Raw genomic sequence first — 24,798 nt, 5'->3', positions numbered from 1 at the left:
AAAAGAACAGGGCGGGGCCGTGACGAACCCCAGCCGTCATCCGCACATGAGCACTGCGGAGCGTGACGGCTGGGGTTCGTCACCAGCATGGGAGGGTTAAAAAAAAAAGTGGTAAATACCACTGTGTCAGTTTCAAGGTAGGAGTGTCCAATTGAACTCCTACCTTGCATAAATTAAAATGCTAGATGACGCAGGCGATTTTCACGCAGGCTGTAAAAAAAAGCACATCTGCATCCACGTAATTATAGAGCAGATGCAGCGCTGCTGTTGCATCAAAAAAAGTGGCGCAAGGAGACGCTTAGGGGGTTGTAAATCAGCCCCTTACACATTTTCCCTACTGTTACCATATTGTGTATATGTAATTTTTAAAAAATCTGACAGTATGGTTCTAAACCGTGTTTGGGCTATACGAGAACTTGAGAAATCAACCAGAGTAGCTGGCCATGTCCAGGCTTAACCATGATTTGTAGAGCAATATAAAGATGGATGAGTTATTTACCAACCTAAGGGTCTTCTAGCTGAAGACCCTTAGGTTGGTAAATAACTCATCCATCTTTATATTGCTCCACAAATCATAGTTAAGCCTGGACACGGCCAGCTACTCTGGCTGATTTCTCAATTGATAAGTCCACACAATCTTACCAGATAGCGCCCTTAAACTGTTCATTTGTAAAGTCAGTCCTATATAAGTGCACATGTTCTGACCATAGACACGTGTACACGAGTTGTTTCAGGCATGTCAAGGCATTGCTATGATCTGTGCATAAGAACAGGTGCATAAGCCAACTGAGCTAACTGTCAGCAAAAAATGCATTCAACTGTCCATCACTCATTTTGCTGCAACTGCGAGCCCTCGTATGCTTATCATTCAGTCTTGGTGTTAGGGACACAATGCCGACTGCATGCACCTCGCTTTCTCCACTGTTGTGTCCTCATCTGCGATCTGCTAGGGTAGTAGCAGGTATGCCTACTGAATATGACGGGGCTTGTTCTCCTTTGGTATATAAATCCCCTCTCTACTAACCACGTACAACATATTAAGTAAGCTCTTATTCGAAAACTAAGTATTGCCAAAATGCATTTGTGTCGCTCATGTGCCTCTGTTTCACTCCATGCTTTAGAGCGGCTACGAGATTGGTTTAGGTGTTGTACCTGTGAGTGCCCTGTAAAATGGTACATCTTATACCCAGGGTGGGTACTGTACTGGCTAGTAGTGGGATGCAGCACTGATTGTGCCACCCACCAGAATAGCCTGTCAAACATATATTATGCTCAGGGCGGCCATTCTCACTCATTAGCCAACACTAAGTTGGCCTTTCACTACCAACGGTGCTGCCCTAGGGTAAGTCCTGAAGAGGTGAAGCATGGCACGCCAGGAACACATGCATGTTCTCTTCCCAGGTAGTGAAGCACCCCAATGTGGTTGTTCTCTATCTACGAGGTAGGCTACGAGGTAGGCTGTTCCCGTGGGACACAAATAGGGTGTTACTGATTCTCTGTTGTAGCCTTAGGGCTTTGGGCACTTTCCCAAAGTAAATGCAGTGTGAAAGGGCACACACCCTTCCTTCACGTTAGGAAGTGATGCTTATCTTATTTTTTTAAATCTCGCATGCCTGCCATTGCGAGCATGTGTGTGTGCACACATGCAACTCTTATGACTTTCAATATGTGTCCAACCTGCCATTGCAGGCCGGTGTATGCACACTTGCACCTATGGTGTTTTTAACATGTGTCCAACGTGTTATTGCTTGTCTGTGTACGCAATTGCGCTTGTGCTCAGGTTGGACTCTTTAAATCACTAGTCAATCCTGAGAGGACCTTTCACTACCACTAGAGCACCCCTAGGGTATGTCTTAAGGGGTGAAGCAAGTGGTAGGTGAAAGGCCGAACTGGTATATATGTGTGTTCCCTGCTCAGGTGGGGAGGAATACCCATGTGTGGTTTCACTACCTAGAAGGTTTGCTCATCCCATCGATTAGCATGGGGAAATGGCTGAGATGACTTCAAACTGTTAATGTTAAAGGTGTCCTGGCGCTATACACTACCTCCTGTGGAAAGTGTGGCAAGCCCAGTGGGCAGGAGTCAATTAGCTAAAAAGCCAAGTTTTCAGTCCTTTTCTAAAAGACAACAGCTCTAGTGCAACTGCTCAACTGCAATAGTGGCTTACAGTGCGGCAGCCTCATAATGTTTCCTATCATTGTATCACAACGATAAACTCTCTACTGTGGTAAAGAGCTTAGAAATGCCACTTCTAGAAAGCAAATCCTGTGGTCTTACTGAAGGAGGCCGACTTCGGCGACCCTCCGTAAATGAGCTGATTGCATACCCAGACATCGGTCAAGATATTTGGCTGATTACGATGGCCCAGATTCTAGATTAAATATCTACCCCACAGATTGGTAATCTACACCACTGATTGTCATATGGGATTTATTCTCATGAAATAATAATGTATGTATTTACAACAGCCGTTCTCCCTTCACATGGTGCCTGGCTTGGCCTCATGTGAGTACCCCCCTCATAATACACTGTCTTGAGCCACTTCTTTAATTGGTGTGCACATCCTCACACCAGCAGTCTATTGTTTTTTCTTCAGGTGCCCCTTATTGTTAGGTCCTGATGAGACCCCCCTACTGATTGTGGGGTCCAAACGCCGTCAACACACTCTTAAAAATGAACCATCTTCTAGCCCCCCCTACTATTGTGTTAGAAGGCTGTCAATAACTATTGCATACTCATTTTAGGGTTGTTTTTGTATATTTTGAAACCTAATTTGTGTCACAAATTGTCACTTTTGAAATGTAGGTAGTAAGCTCACATAGGGACTCTGAGCACTTTTTTTGATCAACTTTATTACATAATTTCAATATTTACATAAACATCAAATGTCTTCAAATTTCCTGTGTGTAATGTTGATTCTCGCTTCGACATACCATTACCCATGAGTTTTGCCATTGAGCCTGACTATTATCATATTTCATATTTATTGTCCGCAGGAACGACTGTTCCTTGTTATAAAGTAGATACCCTAATTTCTTGTGACTAGGGTGGCCCTTGTTTCCCTGAACATGACTTCTAGAGAGCAGGCATTTCTCTGATTTAAAACTCTTTGTGTGCCTTTTAGTTTGAACAGACTCCACATTGGAGGCTGGTGGAGAACATCTAGGCATTCCCCAGAGACAGCTATAAACACTGGGCATGCAAGTGGAACAACAGATCTCTGTCTTTTAAGGGTGTGGCTGGGTAGATTGGAAGAAATGATTTTGACACTTGGCAGCCAGGACTGAAATGTAGGGGAGACATCTGTTGTTCAAAGGGAACCCCTCTGAACCACCCCCCAACTTCAAAAGCACACTACAGTGTAACTACTGGTGCAATACTTCAGCATGGCAGAGATGCACTTGTCGGGACCAGTGACCGGAGATCCTGAAACTGTGTGGGGCATGCTGCCAGAGGAGTCTGTTTTTTACAAGGAGGGTTACTGCCATTTGAAGGAACTGTGCACCCTTACTGAATAGTGGCTGGCCTGACTACCTGCTGCAGTGAGGCACCCTAAAGTGTGCTCTCCAAGAGCTTGTTGGCTTGCCCCCTGTTTTTTGGAGGTCTAGGGGACATCAAACATCTCCTATGAGGGACCACACCATCCACTTATGAAGAGCAGTGTCCTCTTAAGTGCCCACATCGTCTGCTGGATCCCAACTGGTAGTGCAGCGCGAGCGTTGAACAAAATTGTGCCTGGAGACCTAATTGTCTTGTTCAGAGCTGAAAAGGTCTTGCCTACATCTAATACATATGGCCCCTGCATTGTGGGGACCCCAACACTCATTAGCATTTTGTTAGTGGTGAACGGATTCACCGATTGCTGGATCAAGGGTGGCCTGCTTTGTCAATCGTGCCACATCTCTATCGTGCAACATGCCAACTGTGCTCATTGTGTGTGGTGTCCAATTCGCAGGTTGTGACCCTTCGAGGTGAGGGCGTAACCATAGGAGTGCCTATTTTACCTTGTGTGACATTGCTAAACTTGCGCCTTTGTGAGTGACTGGAAATGACTGGAATTCCCTAGTGCATCCAGTATTAACAAGTACCAGGCATTGTGTCTCATTTACAGAGAGGTACATGTTTCACTACTCTTCGTTGTTTATGACCGGAACTGTCTGGTGCAATTCGGAGCAATGCACACCAGAGATTGTGCCTCATTTCCAGGGAGGCACTGAGTTTGTGATTCTGCATTGTGTTGGACCGGAATTGGTTCACTGACAGAATATCGATGTAACAAACATTGATGTTCTAAATATAAAAGAAATATATATTGACTACAAAAATATCGACTCCAATACCTTACCAGGTAGGTACAAAAATATTGAATCAAAAATATCTATAAAATAATATATAATAAATATATTAAATATTAATATTATTTTTAAGAAAATAAATTAAATGCAATATACACTTTAACTAGTAGGGAAAGTGTTGGATGACGGAATCATTAAATGTACTATTCCAAATCCAGTGAGTGCAACTGTAGGGAAAGTGTTGGATACCGGAGGGATAAAATTACTAGTCCCACTCTAAAAAGTGTAACAGTAGAAAAAGTTTTGGATAGCGGAGGGGAAAAATTACTATTCCCACTCCAAACAGTGCAACAGTAGGGAAAGTGTTGGATAGCGGAGGGGTAAAAATTACTAATCCCACTGCAGTGAGTGCAAAAGTAGGGTAAGTGTTGCATAGCGTAGTAATTACATTTAGTATTCCAACTCCAGTGAGTGCAACAGTAGGGAAAGCGCTGGAATAGCGGAGGGGTAAAAATGACAATTTCCGTTCCAGTGAATGAAACAGTAGGGAAAGTGCTGGATAGCAGAGAGGTAAAAATTATTATTCCCACTCCAGTGATTGCAACATTAGGGAAAGGGTTGGATAGCAGAGAAACAAAAATTACAAATAACACTTAAATAATTGAAAACAAATCCTACAAATAAATAAACAATATTTAAAAATATAAAATGTTATATATTAAACATATAAAAAGAACATATATTATAATATTAATTAAATATAACAAAAACCTACAAATAATATACATAATAAATTAACAAATACATTTGTAAACAACAATTACTTAAAAGTACCAATATTAACAAACGAACAAATTATTTAAAACATAAATGTATTTCTTTTATTTCTTACCCTATAACAGAAAAACCTATAATTAAACACTTCAACATTTTTAATTAAATTAATTTCCATAATTAACATAATTAATCATCAATTTAAAAAAATCTTACTAATAAAAAAAGAAACATTCATTGAGTACACATGCGTTAACACTATAATATCCACAACACACACCTAAATTAAACTATAAAATAATAAAACACAATTAAATATTATTTTATGAAAAAAAACTATTACTATTAACAACTAATAATTTAATATTTAAAAATGTATTTGAATACCCACCTTTTACTCCTTTGAAACTAAAAACACACCCAAAAATAAACAATTACACAACATAAATATCAAATAATGAACATTAACAACTATATAATAATTAATTAAACACAAAATACTTACCACCCTTTACTTCAATAAACACTACAACACACACAATTACCATAATTATTACCAATTAACTAATTACAATTAGTAACAACCAATTATTATTTATTTAATAATAAATGACTTTACTCATTTAACACTATAACATCTCAATTAAACAAATAATAATAAATAACAAATATTCAATAAATGTAATATAATTAAATTACTTCCCACCCTATTCCCCTATAAACCTACAACCCGTTACGGGACTAAAAACACAAAATTCATATAAAAAATATTAATAGCTTCTAAAAATAATCAATCAATTTTATATAAATAAATTGCTTCCCGTCCTATTCCCCTATGAACCTGCAACCCGCTACAAACCTAAAAACACAAAAATCAAATAAAAAAAATCATAACTGATTAAAATGTAACACATATATTAAAAATACAAACAAATCTTATACAAAAAACATACATCACATACATATAAAATATATACTAAAAAACATAACATTAATAAAAAAATAGCTATTTTACCAAATATATTTTTGCAAACGATATTTTACACTTAGATATTTTTAACATCAATATTACTTACTTAAATTCGATATTCTTGACCACGAGAATTTGTCTGGCGCTATTTGTGACCACAATATCTATGCCCCGAAATACATGATGTTCATGTTGTGTTAATTAATGTGCGTGTTGAATATAAACTTTATTTACATACACTAGATGTGAAGTCTCTTTTGTGACTCTTGTGTGGGAGTGCTGTGCCAGTGCTTTACACATAGCATCTGTGGTAAGCCTGACTGCTCAGTGCCAAGCTACACAAGAGTGAGTGCTGATTATACAATCAGTGTAATCACCCCCCCCCCCCGACATAAGAGGTAGGGTCTGCCTGGCTAAGGCCTCCCCTCAGGCAACCAGAAAGTGTAAATTCCAACACCACCTATTGACGCACTGCCCCACTGAGCCTCATACATGACACATAACCCTTCCCAAAACGGTCACACTGTATACCCACACTCTACCAACCGTGCACTGTAAATGGAATAGCCTCTTTATCCACATGGAGTGCTTTGTGGCATCCCCAGGGGTATGTGGTGCTATTCAAATGATACACAGCTTTACAATATATCTTCTTCTCTTCAAGTATGTCTGTCTGTAGGTGTCACCTGTTACACTACCCTGCTGCCAGCGACCAACACTGATTTTATCACTACCAGACAGCCCAAGCTGTCTGTTTGCAAAAGACATTGTAGGCCCAACACGAACATACAGGGGCAAGTGGCCCACTGATTGCTTACCATTTATTGAATTTCCTGACCCTCTCATTTGGCTTCTTCTTATTTGATGGCTTATTTGCCAGTCTTATGTTTGTCCCATCCATGGCACATTACCTATTTACCCATTGCTTTGATTGGTTGACTTCTATATGTCTTCTGCTTGCTTTTAGGGCGCTACCGTTTACGTCTCGCCTAAGGCAGCGCATGAGCTCTCTGTTGCAAGATATTTTTTTACCTCATAGTGAGCTCAGAATCAGCCCATTACTTAACATTAGTTGGCTTAATTGTTATTCTAATTTCTTACTTCTAATTCGATATCTCATCCACATTACACTTCTTCTTATTGGGTTTGTCCCACCCCTGGACCATGGGCCTATTACTTGTCTTTTCACAGCTCCAGTTTCAGGTGGCAGAGTGCATATGTTTTCCTGTTGTCTCCCTTATGGACTTCTGTCTGTGTGATTCGTCCCTGCTCTTAATTACTTATCCTACCCCATGTTGCTTTTTCCCCTCATTGCTTCTCCCTCCCCCATCCGCATTGTGCTCTCTCCTTTTTCTCCCCCAATGTTGCTCCCTCTCTTCATTTGGTCCTGCTCTCCATGTTCTTTCCCCTTCTCTTGCATCTTACTTTCTTCACCTGCGGCCCTCTATTACTTGTGCACCACCCTCTTGCTTCCCTCTCCCCTGTGTTGCTTCCCCCAACCTGTGCTAAAGAAAAAAAAAGCGCTTGCGTCATATCTCAGGCAAGCACATGCTTAGTGCGCACACCTACAAAATGACATGCCCATCACCGATACTGCACAACGTGGCTAGAACTATTAGTAACCCCAAAAGGTCCCAAGACCTAATGGCTTTGCCAATGCTTCTTGAATGTGCAGTTAGGTCTGAAGCCTGTATTTTGGGTTTTAATCAGCATTTTCTTTGTGTGGTGAATGAAAATTTAATCTCAGCTACAACAACGTTAAACTGGGGTGGCCTAACAGTGATTGGGCATGTTGGTAGGCCTCTGGGGATCTTCGTTTTACTAAAAGTGCACCCATTCCAGTCATAGCTTAACTTATGCTACATATTTACACTGCGCACAAATGCAACATACATTCCAAATACCACTCAGTACCCCATAGTTACACGCCACATAATTACACTGCATTCAATGCAACATATACTCCAAATACCACTCAGTGCCACATAATTACACGCCACATAATTACTCTATCTATCTATCTATCTATCTATCTATCTATCTATCTATCTATCTATCTATCTATCTATCTATCTATCTATCTATCTATCTATCTATTATCTATCTATCTAGCAATCAATCTAACTATCTATCTTTCTATCACCCTCACTCTATCTATCCATCGCCCTCACTCTATCTATCGCCCTAACTCTATCTATCTATCTATCTATCTATCTATCTATCTATCTATCTATCTATCTATCTATCTATCTATCTATCTATCTATCTATCTATCTATCTATCTATCTATCTATCTATCTATCTATCTATCTATCTATCTATCTATCATCCTCACTCTATCTATGGCCCTCACTCTATCTATCTATCGCCCCTCACTCTATCAATCTATCTATCTATCACCCTCACTTTATCTATAGCCCTCACTATCTATCTATCTATCTATCTATCTATCTATCTATCTATCTATCTATCTATCTATCTATCTATCTATCTATCTATCTATCTATCTATCTATCTATCTATCTATCTATCTATCTATCTATCTATCTATCTATCTATCTATCACCCTCATTCGATCTATCGCCCTCACTCTATCTATCGCCCTCACTCTATTTATCTATCATCCTCACTATATCTATTGCTATCTATCTATCTATCTATCTATCTATCTATCTATCTATCTATCTATCTATCTATCTATCTATCTATCTATCTCCCTCACTCTATCTATCTATCGCCCTCACTCTATCTATCTATCGCCCTCTATCTAGTATTCAGTATCTATTGAGGAGTTTCATTGTTGCCTGTGTGACACGGCTCAATGGTTGAAAGATAATTTACTACAATTTAATGCCGGTAAGACTGAGGTCCTCTTCTGTCCTGTGGACAGGATTTTCTCAGCGCTGCCGAGCAATCTATGGCCTAGTGATATGTCAACTGTTGTGAGACAAGTGGAGAAGGTGCAAAATTTAGGCATTATGTTCAATAATAAACTTACTATGGAGGCCCAAGTAACTAAAACGGTGGGAAGTTGCGTGGCGATCATTAGGTCTCTACGCAAAATTCTCCCCTTACTACCTCTTCAAGCTCGGGCAATAGTGGTACAGAGTTCAGTCTTGAGTAGACTGGACTACTGTAGTGCCCTTTTGCTTGAATTCCCCCAAGGCCCTGCTGGACAGACTTTTGAGAATCCAGTCTGTCGCAGCTAAGCTTGCTTTGGGTTGGCCGAAACGCTCCTCATCCTCTAGGGCCCTTGCAGAGCTTCACTGGCTGCCGGTGGGACAGAGAGTAAAGTTCAAGTCCCTTTGTCTCGTGTTCAAAGCTCTGCAGGGGATTGGCCCGGCTGTGTTTCAGAGGAAATTTATGTGGTTCGTCCCAGCTAGAGACCTCCGTTCTGCCTCTGCTAGACTGATTAAGGTGGCCAGCTTTAGGAAAGTTAGAACTGGTGGCAGAAATTTTACGGTTGCCGCGGCCAGACTTTGGAACGGACTCCCCCTGGAATTAAGACAGATTTGCCAACTCCTACCATTTAGAAGAAGGTTAAAAACCTGGCTCTTTCCCAGAATGTAACTGCTGCCGTTTGTAGTACCAGCTGCCCGGGCCTTCTTGTCTTTTCTTCTTTTGCCACATACCTCCAAGCTTCTCAGCGCCAGGATGCCGTCAGGTGACAGAGCGCTTAATAAATGAAATAAATAAAATAAATAAATAATATCGCCCTCACTCTATCTATCTATCGCCCTCTATCTATCTATCACCCTCACTCTATCTATCTATCTATCTATCTATCTATCTATCTATCTATCTATCTATCTATCTATCTATCTATCTATCTATCTATCTATCTATCTATCTATCTATCTATCTATCTATCTATCTATCTATCTATCTATCTATCTATCATCTATCTATCTATCTATCTAGCACCCTCACTCTATCTATCTATCTATCTATCTATCTATCTATCTATCTATCTATCTATCTATCTATCGCCCTCACTCTATCTATCTATCGCACTCACTCTATCTATCTGTCTATCTATCGCCCTCACTCTATCTGTCTATCTATCGCACTAACTCTATCTGTCTATCTATCGCACTCTATCTATCTATCTATCTATCTATCTATCTATCTATCTATCAATCTATCTATCTATCTCTGTCTGTCTGTCTATCTATCGATCGATCACCCTCACTCGATCTGTCTATCTATCTATCGCCCTCTATCTATCTATCTATCTATCTATCTATCTATCTATCTATCTATCTATCTATCTATCTATCTATCTATCTATCTATCTATCTATCTATCTATCTATCTATCTATCTATCTATCGATAAAAAAAAGATCAATAATAACAATTAGAGAACGTGTTTTACTTTTTGCACTATTTTTGACTGGCTTTCCACAAGTATTTTACACTATTTTTGATTGACATACAATGCATCCCTATTTTCCCACAAACATTTTACAGAATTTAGCTAACAAATGTTACACATTTTTATATGCTTGATTAACCCCTTACATTCTACATTCCTATTGCATTTTGAATGTTCGCTGCTTTCACCTTTCCCACCGACACAATAAGCCTAACAGTGTAATTTAGGCATTGAGTGTGGCTCACCAGCCCATCAGGTCAGTAGAGGCTCTAGACCTGGCTCCCCTGACCCGACCCCTTGTTATACTTAGAGATGTTTCTTGGTCAACCTTAGCAAACTTGTTAGTGGTGGTTTGTTACTGAGAAAGAAAATAATGGCTCTGATGTGCAGAGAACTTTTTCCCCTGATCATGGCGCTATTAATGGATTTTCTTGCCCTGGACCCATGTTGGTCAAGGGCAGAGAACCATAGTGATGGGCACTCTGTCCTAAATAGGGTGAGATGATGGTAACGGTTGCCTGCTTACCCTGTATCGGATGGGTCTTCACGTTAACGGTTTAAACTGGTAAGGCCAGCTGGGGCTCTTCCGGTGAAAATCCAGTTCTTCAAATATCTCCAGGTAGATCAAGGGAACCATGAGTTCCCAGAAGCTCCAGGAAAGCTCTTGAGGTATTAGTCGTGTTTTCAAATTATATAACATAACCTATTCCTGGGACAGGTAAGGAGGCCGAGCAGCCGATTCTGTGTTAATTTGTTACAAAATAAGCCAGAGAGACAATGTCAAGTTTTATAGAAACCCGCGAGGCATGCTTATCAGGGAGGTAGCAACAATGGTAAAATGTAATAGAAATAGTACAGCAAGTGCCTTCCCTGGTAACAAAGCTACGGCTGACTGGAACCCCCATGCTTTTGAAGTGGCAGCTTGATGGTGACAGCGTGTGGACAATTCAGTCTTTAAAGAGTACATGACTGTATCAAACACTGCATTTGTTTCATGTGCACCTCTTTCTCTCCCTCTCTCTAACAGCGACATAGAATCCTGCCAGAATTTCTACCAAGACTTCACGCTACAGATAGACATGACTTTCAACATATTCTTCCTGCTGTACTTCGGCTTGCGAGTAAGTAGTCTACCTGTCAATTTAACGGAGATTGTTTGTTGGAGGAAGGGCGGGGGTTCTACCCATGCTCCAGGGGGAATGAACCCAAGCATCATGGCCACTAAAGCCTGCGGTGGAAGATTCCTGTGTGTCTGAAAATGTGACCCGTCACCCTTTTGAACTGGCCAATGTATCAAATTGTCTTTAATCTGACAGTAATATGTCCATGACAAGCCTCTCTTTTGCCGCAAAAACATTATACATATATATATATTACCTACTGGCGATAGCCAGTAGGTATATATAGTTAGGACCTAGCTACCATAGGAAATCCGCAACATTCTATTGGGAATAACTTTGGCGCAGGTTGCGGAATTTGCGTGTAATTTTCCAAAATTTTGGCCAGCTCCGCTGCGCTCCTTCCCTGAAAGTTTTGGGGGATTCGTGAAGTGGGGGCTGAGAAAAAAGGGGGGTCCCAAAACGTGTTTTCTCCATGTTAATTTCCATAGGACGTTCTGACAAGCCTACAGCCCGAACCGCTGAACGGAATTACACCAAACTTGGCAAAATTGTAGGGACTGGTCCACAGAAGTGCCTTTGCTCAATTTAGTGAAAATTGCTCCAGTGGTTTTTATGAAAATTAACTTCAAAAACACATATATATCTGGGTGGAGCCTAACCACACATCTCATTGTGAGATCTGATTGGCTGTCAGCACTTCATCCAAGAAGTGTTGGCAACCATCTTGGGACCAATATACATGATGGCACCTCATTATAAAGCATTGTAGTTAATAGAGGGTTTTAGGACTTTAGTTACATTATAAATCCTTTGTTGATGGTACCATACTCATTTTAGGAATTGTGGTGTGTTCTAAGGTGATTTTACCACGTGAAAAAGCCTTCTGCTGGGATATCATGAATCATGTTTGAAAGAAAACTATTATCTCTTGCTTTTCCAACAGTGGTTTGGAAGGGGATCTATAAGCTAAACTGAAAGCATATTTTCTGTAAATTCACATTATCTTTCTCAGTCATGTGAGAATGAAGTCTGACTTTCTCAGTAAAACATGTACATCCAACAAGGACAGAGACTGTCAGTTGATTCCTTTGTGTTCTACTGCAGCCTCCTAGAGTGTTCTAAGAACAGCTAGAGCGCTAACAGTCCTACTTATTACAAAGGTATGGCACACCTGAAGCCATCTTGATTGGAATAAAGTGGTAACTCCTAAAACATTTAATTTAAAAAGGAACAAAATGAGGGGGTCTATTTTGCCATAGAAAGTATGATTAGTGCTGCAGAAAGAAAAATGAGGGCACATTTTGAGTGACTTCTCAAATCCTCTTCTATTTCATTAAAACATTCTGACATGCAGTCTCCCAAGATGGCCATCAGAGACAAAAGAGCCCAAATGTAGCCCAAATATCACCCAGATTTAGCCCAAGTATAGCCCAATGACAGAATGTCCCAGAGTGTTCTAAAGAACAACTAGAGCGCTAACAGTCCTACTTATTACAAAGGTATGGCACACCTGAAGCCATCTTGATTGGAATAAAGTGGCAAGTCTTAAAACATGTAATTTAAAAAGGAACAAAATGAGGGGGTATATTTTGCCATAGAAAGTATGATTAGTGCTGCAGAAAGAAAAAATAGGGCACAGTTTGAGTGACTTCTCAAATCCTCTTCAATTTCATTAAAAAATTCTCACATGCAGTCTCCCAAGATGGCCACCAGAGACAAAAGAGCCCAAATGTAGCCCAAATATCACCCAGATGTAGCCCAAGTATAGCCCAATGACAGAATGCCCCAGAGTGTTCTAAAGAACAACTAGAGCGCTAACAGTCTTACTTATGACAAAAGTATGGCACACCAGAAGCCATCTTGATTGGAATTAAGTGGTAAGTCTGAAAACATTTAATTTAAAAAGGAACAAAATGAGGGGGTTCATTTTGCCATAGAAAGTATGATTAGTGCTTCAGAAAGAAAAATTAGGGCACATTTTGAGTGACTTCTCAAATCCTCTTCTATTTCATTAAAAAAATTCTGACATGCAGACTGAAACATGCACTTTGAATAACAGCAGCAGACTTCCCTGGTGAGCAGTAGCTTTACTACAGTGATCTAATGAGCAACTAGAGTGCTAACATTCAGAATTTATGGCAAATGTGTGACGCATCTGAATGCCTTCTTGATGGAACCAAAGTAAACAAGCATTGAAAATGCAATAGATCTCGCCCTCGTTTAAGTTAAAGCCATTCTGTTTGTAATGAGGTGGCTTTTTAGCTTTGCTTTTATTAGTGTTTTTAAAACTTTCATGTAAATAACATGCATATGTATGCATATATATGTATATGTATGCATGCATTTATATTTGTATTTATATAGATATGCAGATTATATATGTTTATATATGTATGTATATATATATATACACACATACATATATATAAATGCATATGCATATATATGTATATATATATATGTGTGTATATGTGTGCGTGTAGAGAGAGGTAGAGAGGTAGAGGTAGAGAGGTAGAGACTAGTAGAGAGAGAAGTAGAGAGAGGTAGAGAGGTAGAGAGTAGAGAGTGAGTAATAGAGAGTTGAGAATGAGTAGTAGAGAGTAGTAGAGAGCAGTAGAGAGAGTAGCAGAGAGTGAGTAGTAGAGAATAGTAGAGTGAGTAGTAGAGAATAGTAGAGAGTGAGTAGTAGAGAGTAGTAGAGAGTAAGTAGTAGAGTGAGTAGTAGAGAGCAGTAGAGAGAGAATAGTAGAGAGTGGTAGAGAGTGAGTATTAGAGAGTAGTAGAGAGTGAGTAGTAGAGAGTGAGTAGTAGAGTGAGTAGTAGAGAGTGAGTAGTAGAGAGTAGTAGAGAGAGTAGTAGAGAGTGAGTAGTAGAGAGTAGTAGAGAGTGAGAAGTAGAGAGTGAGTAGTAGAGAGTAGTAGAGAGTGAGTAGTAAAGAGTGAGTAGTAGAGAGAGAGAGTAGTAGAGAGTGAGTAGTAGAGAGTAGAGAGTAGTAGCGAGTGAGTAGTAGAGAGTAGTAGATAGTGAGTAGTAGGGAGTGAGTAGTAGAGAGAGAGTAGTAGAGAGTAGTAGAGTAGTAGAGAATGAGTAGTAGAGAGTGAGTATTAGAGAGTAGTGGAGTAGTAGAGAGTGAGTAGTAGAGAGTAGTGGAGAATATTCCAAAGTTTGGCACAACACCACTTGCACAATAAGTCCAATCAAATCATATCACTTAGAGTCCTTATTGAAGCGCTGAATCTTGGTGTATATTCAAATGCTTTTATTTTCCTTAAATTTATGTACCACAGCCAGCTGACGTGTTTCGTTCTGTACAACAGAACTTCTTCAGGGAGATCTTATTTCCTTCAAGTTATGTCGGTATCCTGTTGTCATATAACTAGATATTCCTTCCAAATGTTAGACAAGACGTAAGTACATTCTTATTCAAAGTGACTAGGAATCAATTTTACCCACACAATTCGGGCATACTTGAGTACTTTATAGCATCCTCAAAGTCAGTCTTGCAAAAATTCCAAAGTATAGGACATGATAATCCAAATCCAAATGTTTCTCAACAAAAGACATTTTCAATAGTTCGGAATATCGGCGTTCGGGCAGATATGACCCAGGGACCCCCAGTATGCAAGGGGAATTAGTCCCCCTCTGCAAACGGGCCATTGGCCTGCGTTGCAGAGAGGTGTAAAAAGGGGCATAGCCTCATTACACCTCTGTGCAATGCAGCCCCCTGGCGCATACTGGAGGTTCCAGGTGGGCTAGTTGGCCCCCAGGGACCCCTAGTATGCAAGGGGAATTAGTCCCCCCTCTTCAAACATGCACGTGGGCTGTGTTGCAGAGAGGTGTAAAAAAGGGTGTGGCCTCATTACACCTCTCTGCAATGCAGCCCCCTGGTGCATACTGGAGGCTCCTGGTGGGATAGTTGGCCCCCAGGGACCCCAGTATGCAAGGGGGATTAGTTCCCCCTCTGCAAACGCGCCAGGGGGCTGCATTGCAGAGAGGTGTAACAAGGGGCATAGCCTCATTACACCTCTGCAATGTAGCCCCCTGGCGCATACTGGAGGTTCCAGGTGGGCTAGTTGGCCCCCAGGGGCCCCCAGTATGCAAGGGGAATTAGTTCCCCCTCTTTAAACATGCACGGGGGCTGCGTTGCAGAGAGGGGTAAAAAGGGGCGTGGCTTAATTACACCTCTCTGCAATGCAGTCCCCTGACGCATACTGGAGATTCCTGGTGGGCTTTCGGGTCTTATATAGTTAGGAATTAGCATTAAAAAAACCTTTGAAATTCACTGAAAAACACATAGGTTTCAGGACTTATATAGTTAGGAATTAGCATTTAAAAAACCTTGCAAATTCACTGGAACAACCATAGGTTTCAGGCCTTATATAGTTAGGAATTAGCATTTAAAAAACATTTGAAATTCACTGAAAAAACCATAGGTTTCAGGCCTTATATAGTTAGGAATTAGCATTTAAAAAACCTTTAAAATTCACTCAAAAAACTATAAGTTTTAGGGGTGTTAGAGTCAGTGATGTCACTGACCATGTCATGAATGATGTAATATGTGACATCATCAGCAGTGGATTGCGGGTGTGCGAAATATAGTTAGTACAACTAACTATATAGGAGCAATTTCAATGGTTTTGTATGAGTGAAATTATTATTATTATTATTAAAACAGTTTTGTATAGCTCATGGTTACCCTGGAGCATCCCAGCGATTCACCAAACAGAGTAACAATAAAACAGAAGAGGGGCACGGGAGTTTAGCAGAAGAGGAACATTTTCAGTCGTTTACGAAAACATAAGAGACAAGGCTCCGAGCGTAAACCTAGGGGGAGTGAGTTCCAAAGGGTTGCAACATTTACGGAGAATCTCCTCCCTCCTGATCGGGCCTTTTTGACCCTGGGGACTACAGTAAGATGTTGTTGGTCAGAGCGTAAAGTTCTACTGGCTTTATACGGGGTCACCATCTTTTGAAGGGCGGGAGGGGCTTTGCCTTGCAAGATTTTGTGCACAAGGCAGAGGGATTTAAATTTCACCCTTTCTCGCACTGGCAACCAGTGTAGCGCCTTCAGTGCTGGTTTGGCCGATCGTGACATGGGGATGTTATGAAGCATTCGTGCCTCCGCATTCTGAACTTGTTGAAGTTTGTTCAGAGTGATCTCAGGGACACCCAGGTAGATTGCATTGCTGAAATCTAATCTGGATATGATCAATCCCTGGATTAAGAGCTTCCGAGATAGAGAAGGAATCAGGGGCAGCACTTTACGCACCGATCGGAGGAGGCCACAACAGACACCAGCTAGTTTGGAGGCCTGGGTCCTGAAGGAGAGAACTTGCTCCAACCAAATACCCAGGCTCTTGATCTCGACCTTGGGTTTGGGAGGGGATCCCAGGCAGCTGGGCCAAGCCGAGCAGGGGAGTGAGGGATTTTTCAATCCCATCAGCATTATCTCCGTTTTTGAACCATTCAGCTTTAAATCTGACTCTCCCATCCAAGAGTGGACTTTGGACAGGCAGGAATGTAGCATCTGGGAATTATCCGTGGCTTGTGAGAGGGCGAACACCAGCTGGGTGTCGTCGGCATAGCTCACGATCTTGATGTTAAATGGAGCAACCACATCCTCCAGGGGGGCCATGTACACATTAAATAATGTGGGACTCAGGGAGGAGCCCTGAGGCACACCACAGTGGAGGTGGGTGGATGCCGATCGTGCACCCCCTTCCCAAACCTGGAAGGGCCGTTCACTGAGAAATGACCTCAGCCATTTCAGCGCTGTCCCTCTCACTCCGGCATCTGACAGTCGCTGGAGTAACACTCGGTGGTTGACAGTGTCGAACGCTGCACCAAGGTCCAGGAGGATCACTGCCACTGATCCTCCTGAATCCAAAATGCAGCGTGCCTCCTCTGTGACTGCCAGCAGGGCGGTGTCAGTGCCTTGGCCCGGGCGAAAGCCTGTTTGGGAGCTTCTTAGCACACCGTTGGACTCAAGGAAATTGGATAGATGGAGATTAACCAATTTTTCCGTGATTTTACTTAGTCCCGGGATTAGCGAGATGGGCCTGTAGTTTGCCTTGTCTAGGGGGTCTAGGCTAGGTTTTTTTAGGAGGGCTTTTACTATTGCACCATTCCAATTTGGTGGGACTACACCCGCGCCTAATGAGGCATTGATTACCTCGGTAATAGGCTCCACAATGGAAGGGGCAACCAGTTTGAGAATTCTCATGGGAACGACGTCCCGGGGAGAGCCACTCTTGATGGACAATAGGACTTTAAGGGCTTCGTCCTCTGTAACTGGTCCAAAGGAGTCCAGGGTCCTCTGAAGTGAACCCTCGTCCTCCAGGGGCACAGCTCCTATCTTAATTTGGGGCAAGGTGATCAGAATTTTTTCGATTTTGGTGTGGAAGTACTCTGCTAGATTGTTGCATTTGTCTTCCAGATTATCCGTGGGGGCAGGAGGTGTGGGGACTGTGGAATTTTAATTTGCGATCTGAACATCATCTGCGCCAGCTTGTCACCTATGTACTACATGCACGGCGGCTATTCTAGGTCACCTATTTACTACGAGCACGGCAGCCATTTTAGGTATCATGGTCTCCCTGTCCGCGATCGATCGCCAGCACGTCCCTCTGACCCAGCAAGCATCCTCCGCGCACCCTGGCTCCCCCTCCCTCCTCCTCCTTATGAGCATGACCCTTCTGCATGACCCTGTCCTTGGGAGTCACGCCAGCGCCTGACCAACACCTCCTCTCCTCCCATGAATGCCCCTCTGTTGATAAACCTCCCTCCTGCGCTGGATTGTCCACGCAGCATGAATACCACTCCATTGATGGCCCCTCACCCCGTGTCCGACTGTCCACACAGGTCCGAGGCCATTGCTTAAGCCGGGAGATATCATTTACTGCCCTTTATTGCATGAGGTCGCTCTCCTTCAAAGGACCCTCTATTGATCCAGGCCTCCCCACCCCCTGTGATATGATCAGGCGCACACATCCTAAGACTCGACGGAACACTCAGCTGCGTGATGGCCCCCTCCTCTTATCAGCAGGTTGAGGACCTCTATTGTGAAGGTACATGGGGGTGGGATTGACACTAGGATTACGGGGATGTCTTTTCCTTGCTTTACAAAGATCTGATTGTATTAAAGGAAGGTCACATGCCATAAACCAGTGTATAAGAGGCCAGGCCTCCGAGAGGCTGTTAGAGCACCTCGAGACGATACCTTGTTGTCTGATCTGATGTGTTCTGCTCCGTCGGAATAAACTTCTGTTTCCTGCCTTCTGGTCTCCGGCGCCTGCCTCATTGCTTGGTAAAACTTGAATGGTACAAGGGCGGTTAGCGCCGGGCAAATCTTGAGAAAGGTCCTAGCCCTACCTTTTTCCACAATTGGCGCCCAACTTGGGGCCCATCAGCGACACGTGGATCCAGTGGGAGAGGTCCCGATGACAGAGTGAACGACTGCAACGATCGGGAAGAGCTCGTGTCCGATAGACCCTCGTCTGACAGCCGATCATCCGACCTTCACTAGTTCTGAACAGACCTCTCTCGAGTGATCTACGGTCCTGACTGGGAACCATCAGGAGTGCCGCGAACATCACGAAGGAGAGAGGACGATCGGGCGCTGGATCCAGAGGACAGGAAACCGTCCATGCGGTCCGGGTAAGGTCGTGTAAACACGACGAATTAAAGAAAATTGTTTTTGTTTGGATAATACTAGTATTACGCTTTGTTGAAACCCTCTGGAGATTCACTGTCTGCAAACGGGGAAAAACAAACAGGCTCTCTCTTTGCAAGCAGTGAAGGATAGGTAACGCAGACTTTTGTCCCCATTGTAATCCGTCGTGCCTATCTTCCTCCCCCACTGTTTCCCGAACTGTCGTTCGTGGATTATTGTCTGGAGATTCTTTTTCTGCAAACAGGGAAGAACAAGGTCTCTCTTTGCAGGTAGAGAAAGAGTGGGTAACGATAACTTTTCGTGCCCACTTATTCTCCCCACTGGATTGTTCGATTGGCCGATTATTCGGTATTGGTTCTTTTGAGGTATTCACGGCCTCCAAATAACGTAGAATAGAAATATTCTGTCTAGTCTTTGTCCGCCGTGATAAGATAGGTAGTGCAGACTTTTGTCCCCGTTGTAATCCGTCATGCCTGTCTTCTCCCCACTGGTTGGTAGCCTGTTTAGCCCGGACCGCTTATTAGAGATGAACCATCCAGCTCCACTGGAGGGCACCCCTAATAAGGACATGTTCACTAAGTATGGACTAGTCGCTATAGCTTACACTAAACTATGGCATAAATATACGAAAAAGAACCCTGAAAGTCAGTGGCCACTGATAGGTTCCTTTGACGAAAATAAAATAAAAACATTAGAAATAGCGCTCCAGAAGAATAAAACCACGCCCACTATGCTCGACAGTATCGGCATGTGGCGCAAAGAAACGGAACAACGAAAGAAAAGAGAAGAAGCAAAAATAGGGAAAGAATTACGAAAGGCAGCCCACCTAGCCGCGAAGCAACTAGAAGAAGAAATAAAAGAAAGAAAAGATACTATGCAAAACCAAGAATCAGGGTCGACAGGCCAATGTCCTGTTAGGACCCCCTCTGCGCTCTACCCTGAATTGCCCTCCAAACAACGGGCGAACGATGAGTTACTACTAGGTCCCCCAATCATCTACATGCCCCCTCCATATGCCCCCTGCCGACAAAGCTTTCACGCTCCGAGTGTGAGCGAAAGCGATCTCAGTGCTAGTGCACCAGCCCTCACGGCCTTTGCACCAGCCACATTAACTACCTCATCAGACGACCCCGAGCCTAGCAAACAATCACCAGCCAGACTAAATAGGTTGAGCAAAGATGAGCGGGATGGGATCGACAAAATAGCAAAGACATTAGTAGAACGAAGGGAGAGCGAAGATTATACAATGAGCGTATATAATTCACATGCCGACAGCCACAGACGGCATTTCATCTTGCGATTCAGCTACTACACCCTGAACGCGTATGAAGACAGGTATCAGAGTAAGGGACCCGCTAAACTAACAACACTGTATAGGAAAATTGATGTTGGAGATGGGACTGAACGTGAGGCGACGGAGCTCTTCATGCAAATGCTTGAGGTCTTCCGCCACCTCGCGGAACAGAAACCAGAAGCCAAGGTTACGGTCCCTGAAACAACCTCGGCAGAAGTAGCCAATACTATGATGCCTATCAGAGAAGCGGCTCCTTACTGGATCCCGCCACGGGGCCAGGGAACGAGCGATGATATTAATAATGAAAATGCAAAAGGGAGGGTTGTGTACAATTGGGTTTACCAACCATGGGACCGACAAGATATCCGAACCTTTAAGCAAACCCTGCCCGACTTAAGAAAGAACCCGACAGCATTTTATACCGAATTAGGCACAGCCTTGGGTTCGACAATAATGACTTTAGCAGATATTGACTTGTTCTTTGGGTTATGTCTGCCGGCTGACGTGTGGAAGCAAATCCGGAAGGCTGACCACACGGATCTGTTTGGACATACCTGGGACCAACTCGGTAAACTAGATAGACAGCGAGAGCCGGGGAGTAAACCAGTGAAGGACATACTGGAACTACCAGATAAAATAGTCCAGAAATTAAAAACACTGGTCCCGGAAAGAAAAGTAGACTGGTCGATAGTCACGGCCTGTCGACAGAAACCCCAGGAAGATGTGTCAGAATACTTCTCCCGATTTGAGACAGTGTTCTCCGACTACAGTGGCCAAGACATGACCACCGCAACCGGACAGCACCTGTTTGTGCAAAATTATGTAAAGGGACTAACACAAGAAGTCTCCCAAAAACTGCAGACGAGTGAGAGTAGTTGGGGGGCCTCCAAACCTGCAGCTATCCTTCAGATGGCTCAGTATTACGAGCACCAAAAGAATGAGAATGATAGGGCGTCCGAGAAAAAGAAGAAAGATTTAAAGGAAAGGGTAATGATAGCCCAGATACAGGGTATAGCGCTAGGACGGGAACATCAAAGGGGGAACTACCAATCAAACACCCCCAGAGATCTACCTCCTAAAGATCACACCCCAACGTCCCACACTGGACGGAGAGACATTAGCAATGACCAATGCGCCTTCTGCAAAGGGTTCGGCCATTGGAAAACCCAGTGTCCGGTTCTGCTAGAGATGAATAGAAATAGGGATTCCAGGGATGTGACAGGTGGTCCGAGGAATAGAGTACAGGGACGAGGGAACTCCAACGACACCAACAATGACAGATCAGGAAGACTGAACACATTTGACCGTCCCCGACAGAACCAATATCAGCTATCCGAAGGTGAAAATGCCCCCGATTTTGCATAGGACTGCCAGGGGCAAGGGAGGGATCCAGTCGAGCTCTGTGTTGACCAGCAAGGTCCTTATGTCACCGCTAAGGTCTTGGGTACAGAGTCTCCATTCTTGGTAGACACTGGGGCGACACGTAGTGTGTTATCAAAACGACTGATTCCAAGGGCACCCTTGTCTGGCTCACACATAACGTCGATAGGTTTCGATGGGACGCCCTCCACTAACCCCCTGTCCGTACCTATTACCTTTGACCTAGAAAACAACACTGCTGACGCGACATTTCTACTCTCCTCCAACTCCCCTGACGCCATTATGGGCATTGACTTACTGAAACATTTTCGAGCTACCATTAGGTGTTCCCCAGATGGAATACGAGTCATCCTGTACGACAACCCAGCCATGCCCAGATCCCCTCCCCCACGACACATGTGCTCTATAACTGACGCTGACCTGTCCCTGCTTGACACCCTGCCTCCGTACCTGTGGGCCAAAAATGACTCTGATGTGGGGCGAATGATGATTGATCCTATCCACATAACTGTACGACAGGACGCTATGCTCCCGAAACTCCCGCAATATCGGATATCCCCAGAGGGTGAGAAGGCACTGGTAGCGATCATTCAGTCTCTGGTAGATGCAGGAGTGGTTGAAGAGGTGGTTAGTAACGTCTGCAACAGCCCAATCCTACCTATTGTTAAGAAGCAAGGTGAAGGAGATGAGAAAGCGTACCGCTTCATCATCGACTTGCGAGAGATTAACAAAGTAGTTGTACCCCAATATCCCGTAGTCTCTGATATCACCACCATTTTGACCCTCATCCCGTCCACCGCCACCACCTTCACTGTTATCGACCTTAAGAACGCGTTTTTCTCTATCCCCATCCATCCAGACAGCCGTTACCTCTTCGGCTTCACTTTAAAATCCCGCTCGTACCGATTTTGTAGAGCTCCCCAGGGGTACACTGAAAGTCCCAGCATTTACAGCCAGGCCCTCAAAAGACAGCTGGATGCCTTCCAGCTACCAGAGGGAGTGGTGTTGATCCAATATGTCGACGATATCCTTTTGGCGGCCGACACCACCCTGCTTGCAACGACAGCCACTGTCCGACTCCTACACTTCCTTGCAGAAAATGGCCATAAAGTCTCCAAAAAGAAGTTGCAGTTCTGTCAGCCACAGGTGACTTACCTAGGCCATCTTCTGTCCAAAGAAGGGAGGAAACTTACCCCTGACCGAATCCAAACCATCCTAGACACCCCCATCCCAAAAACACAAAAACAGGTCCGCTCTTTGGTTGGCCTAACCTCTTTTTGCAGACAGTGGTTGCCTAATTATAGCCTCATTGTGAAACCATTACTTGCCCTGCTGACCAAAGATGTCCCCTCCCCGCTTCCTTGGACCACTGAGTGCCAAGCCTCCTTTAAGGAATTGCGGGATGCACTCTGCTCAGCACCCGTCCTCGGAACGCCGGATTACTCCAAACCCTTCTCCCTCTTCACCCACGAAAGGGAGGGATGCGCATTGTCTGTCCTGACTCAATCGATTGGCCCTAAGCAGCGCCCTTGTGCCTACTTCTCCGCCACTCTTGATCCTGTAGCCAGAGCTTTACCTGCCTGCCTTCGAGCAGTAGCTGCCGCTGCTGTCTCTATCCGTCAGAGCGAGGGAATTGTACTTTCCAACTCCCTCACTGTATTAGTGCCCCATGCAGTTGACACCCTTTTGAACCAGACAAAGACCCAACACCTGACTAGCGCACGACTGACAGGGTACGAGTTGACTCTGCTTGCACCCCACATCACACTAAAGAGATGCACGACTTTGAACCCTGCCACATTGTTACCCCTGCCTGAAAACGACCCCGACGTTCCTCCCATGCACGACTGTGTGACCCTCACAGACGAACAGACTAGGAGTAGGGTTGACCTCCGAGACACTGCTTTTCCTGACCCCGATGGAGAGCTATGGGTAGACGGCTCATGCATCAAACTCCCAGATGGCACCACCTCAGCTGCCTATGCAGTAACGACAGCCCAATCAGTAGTTGAAGCAGCCTGCATCACACAACGATCTGCCCAGGCAGCAGAGCTGATAGCCCTCACCCGAGCATGCATCATAGCCGCAGGGACCACCGCGAACGTATATACGGACAGCCAGTATGCCTTCGGGGTGGTCCACCATTTTGGGCTCCTGTGGAGGGAGAGGGGATTCCTGACGTCCCACGGCACCCCGATCCTCCACGGAGATCTCGTCTCCGCTCTGATTGAAGCAGTTCTCCTCCCCAAACGATTAGCGGTGATAAAATGTCAGGCACACAAAAGAGTGACAGACTTAGTCGGACAAGGGAATGCATTAGCCGACATCACTGCACGAACCACAGCTGAGAATAGGACGGTGACACGCATATATGTGACCAGGTCGCAAGCAGAAAAATGGAGTGACACAAGGGAAATGATCAGAGACATACAGTCGGCCAGCACCCCTCACGAATTGACTAAGTGGACAAGGGTGGGTTTGAAGGACGAAGAGGATTGCTGGCGAACAAAAGATGCGAACAAATGGTTGCTGCCCGACTCATATCTGATTCCCATACTGACAATGGCTCACTCCCCCGCACACATAGGATCTGCACCCATGATCGAACTCGTTTCCAAAGTCTGGCATAACGACAAAATCATCGACTCAGCCAGACGCCTAGTTCAGCAGTGCCTTATCTGTCTGCAACACAACCCCGGGAAAGGAACTGTAGTACCCCGGGGAGGGTTCGGGACCCCCAATCATCCCTTTGAGGTCCTTCAGATGGATTACATCCAACTAGAGAGATGCCAAAACCTGAAGTATGTACTAGTCATTGTATGTGCCTTCAGTAAATGGGTAGAGGCCTATCCAACCCGTGACAACACTGCCATGACTACTGCCAAAGTACTACTGAAGGAATTCTTCCCTCGCTAT

General features: G+C 43.8%; 1 protein-coding gene across 9 annotated transcripts in view; it reads left to right on the top strand.

Annotated features, from left to right (window-relative positions):
- The window catches only part of KCNMA1 (potassium calcium-activated channel subfamily M alpha 1), a 1,464,982-nt gene that overhangs the window by 732,297 nt on the left and 707,887 nt on the right, over nt 1-24,798 (top strand). For all 9 annotated transcript variants that reach the window (XM_086922098.1, XM_086922095.1, XM_086922094.1 and 6 more), the window contains exon 4: nt 11,443-11,536. In XM_086922098.1, the coding sequence (XP_086778224.1) occupies nt 11,443-11,536 (94 nt within the window). The remainder of the gene's footprint in view (nt 1-11,442; nt 11,537-24,798) is intronic.

The sequence above is a fragment of the Lissotriton vulgaris genome, chromosome 5 (assembly GCF_964263255.1).
Source record: "Lissotriton vulgaris chromosome 5, aLisVul1.2, whole genome shotgun sequence".
Classification (NCBI taxonomy): domain Eukaryota; kingdom Metazoa; phylum Chordata; class Amphibia; order Caudata; family Salamandridae; genus Lissotriton; species Lissotriton vulgaris.
The sequence above is the reverse complement of the archived record's forward strand: the minus strand, read 5'-3'. Positions and strand labels throughout refer to the sequence as shown.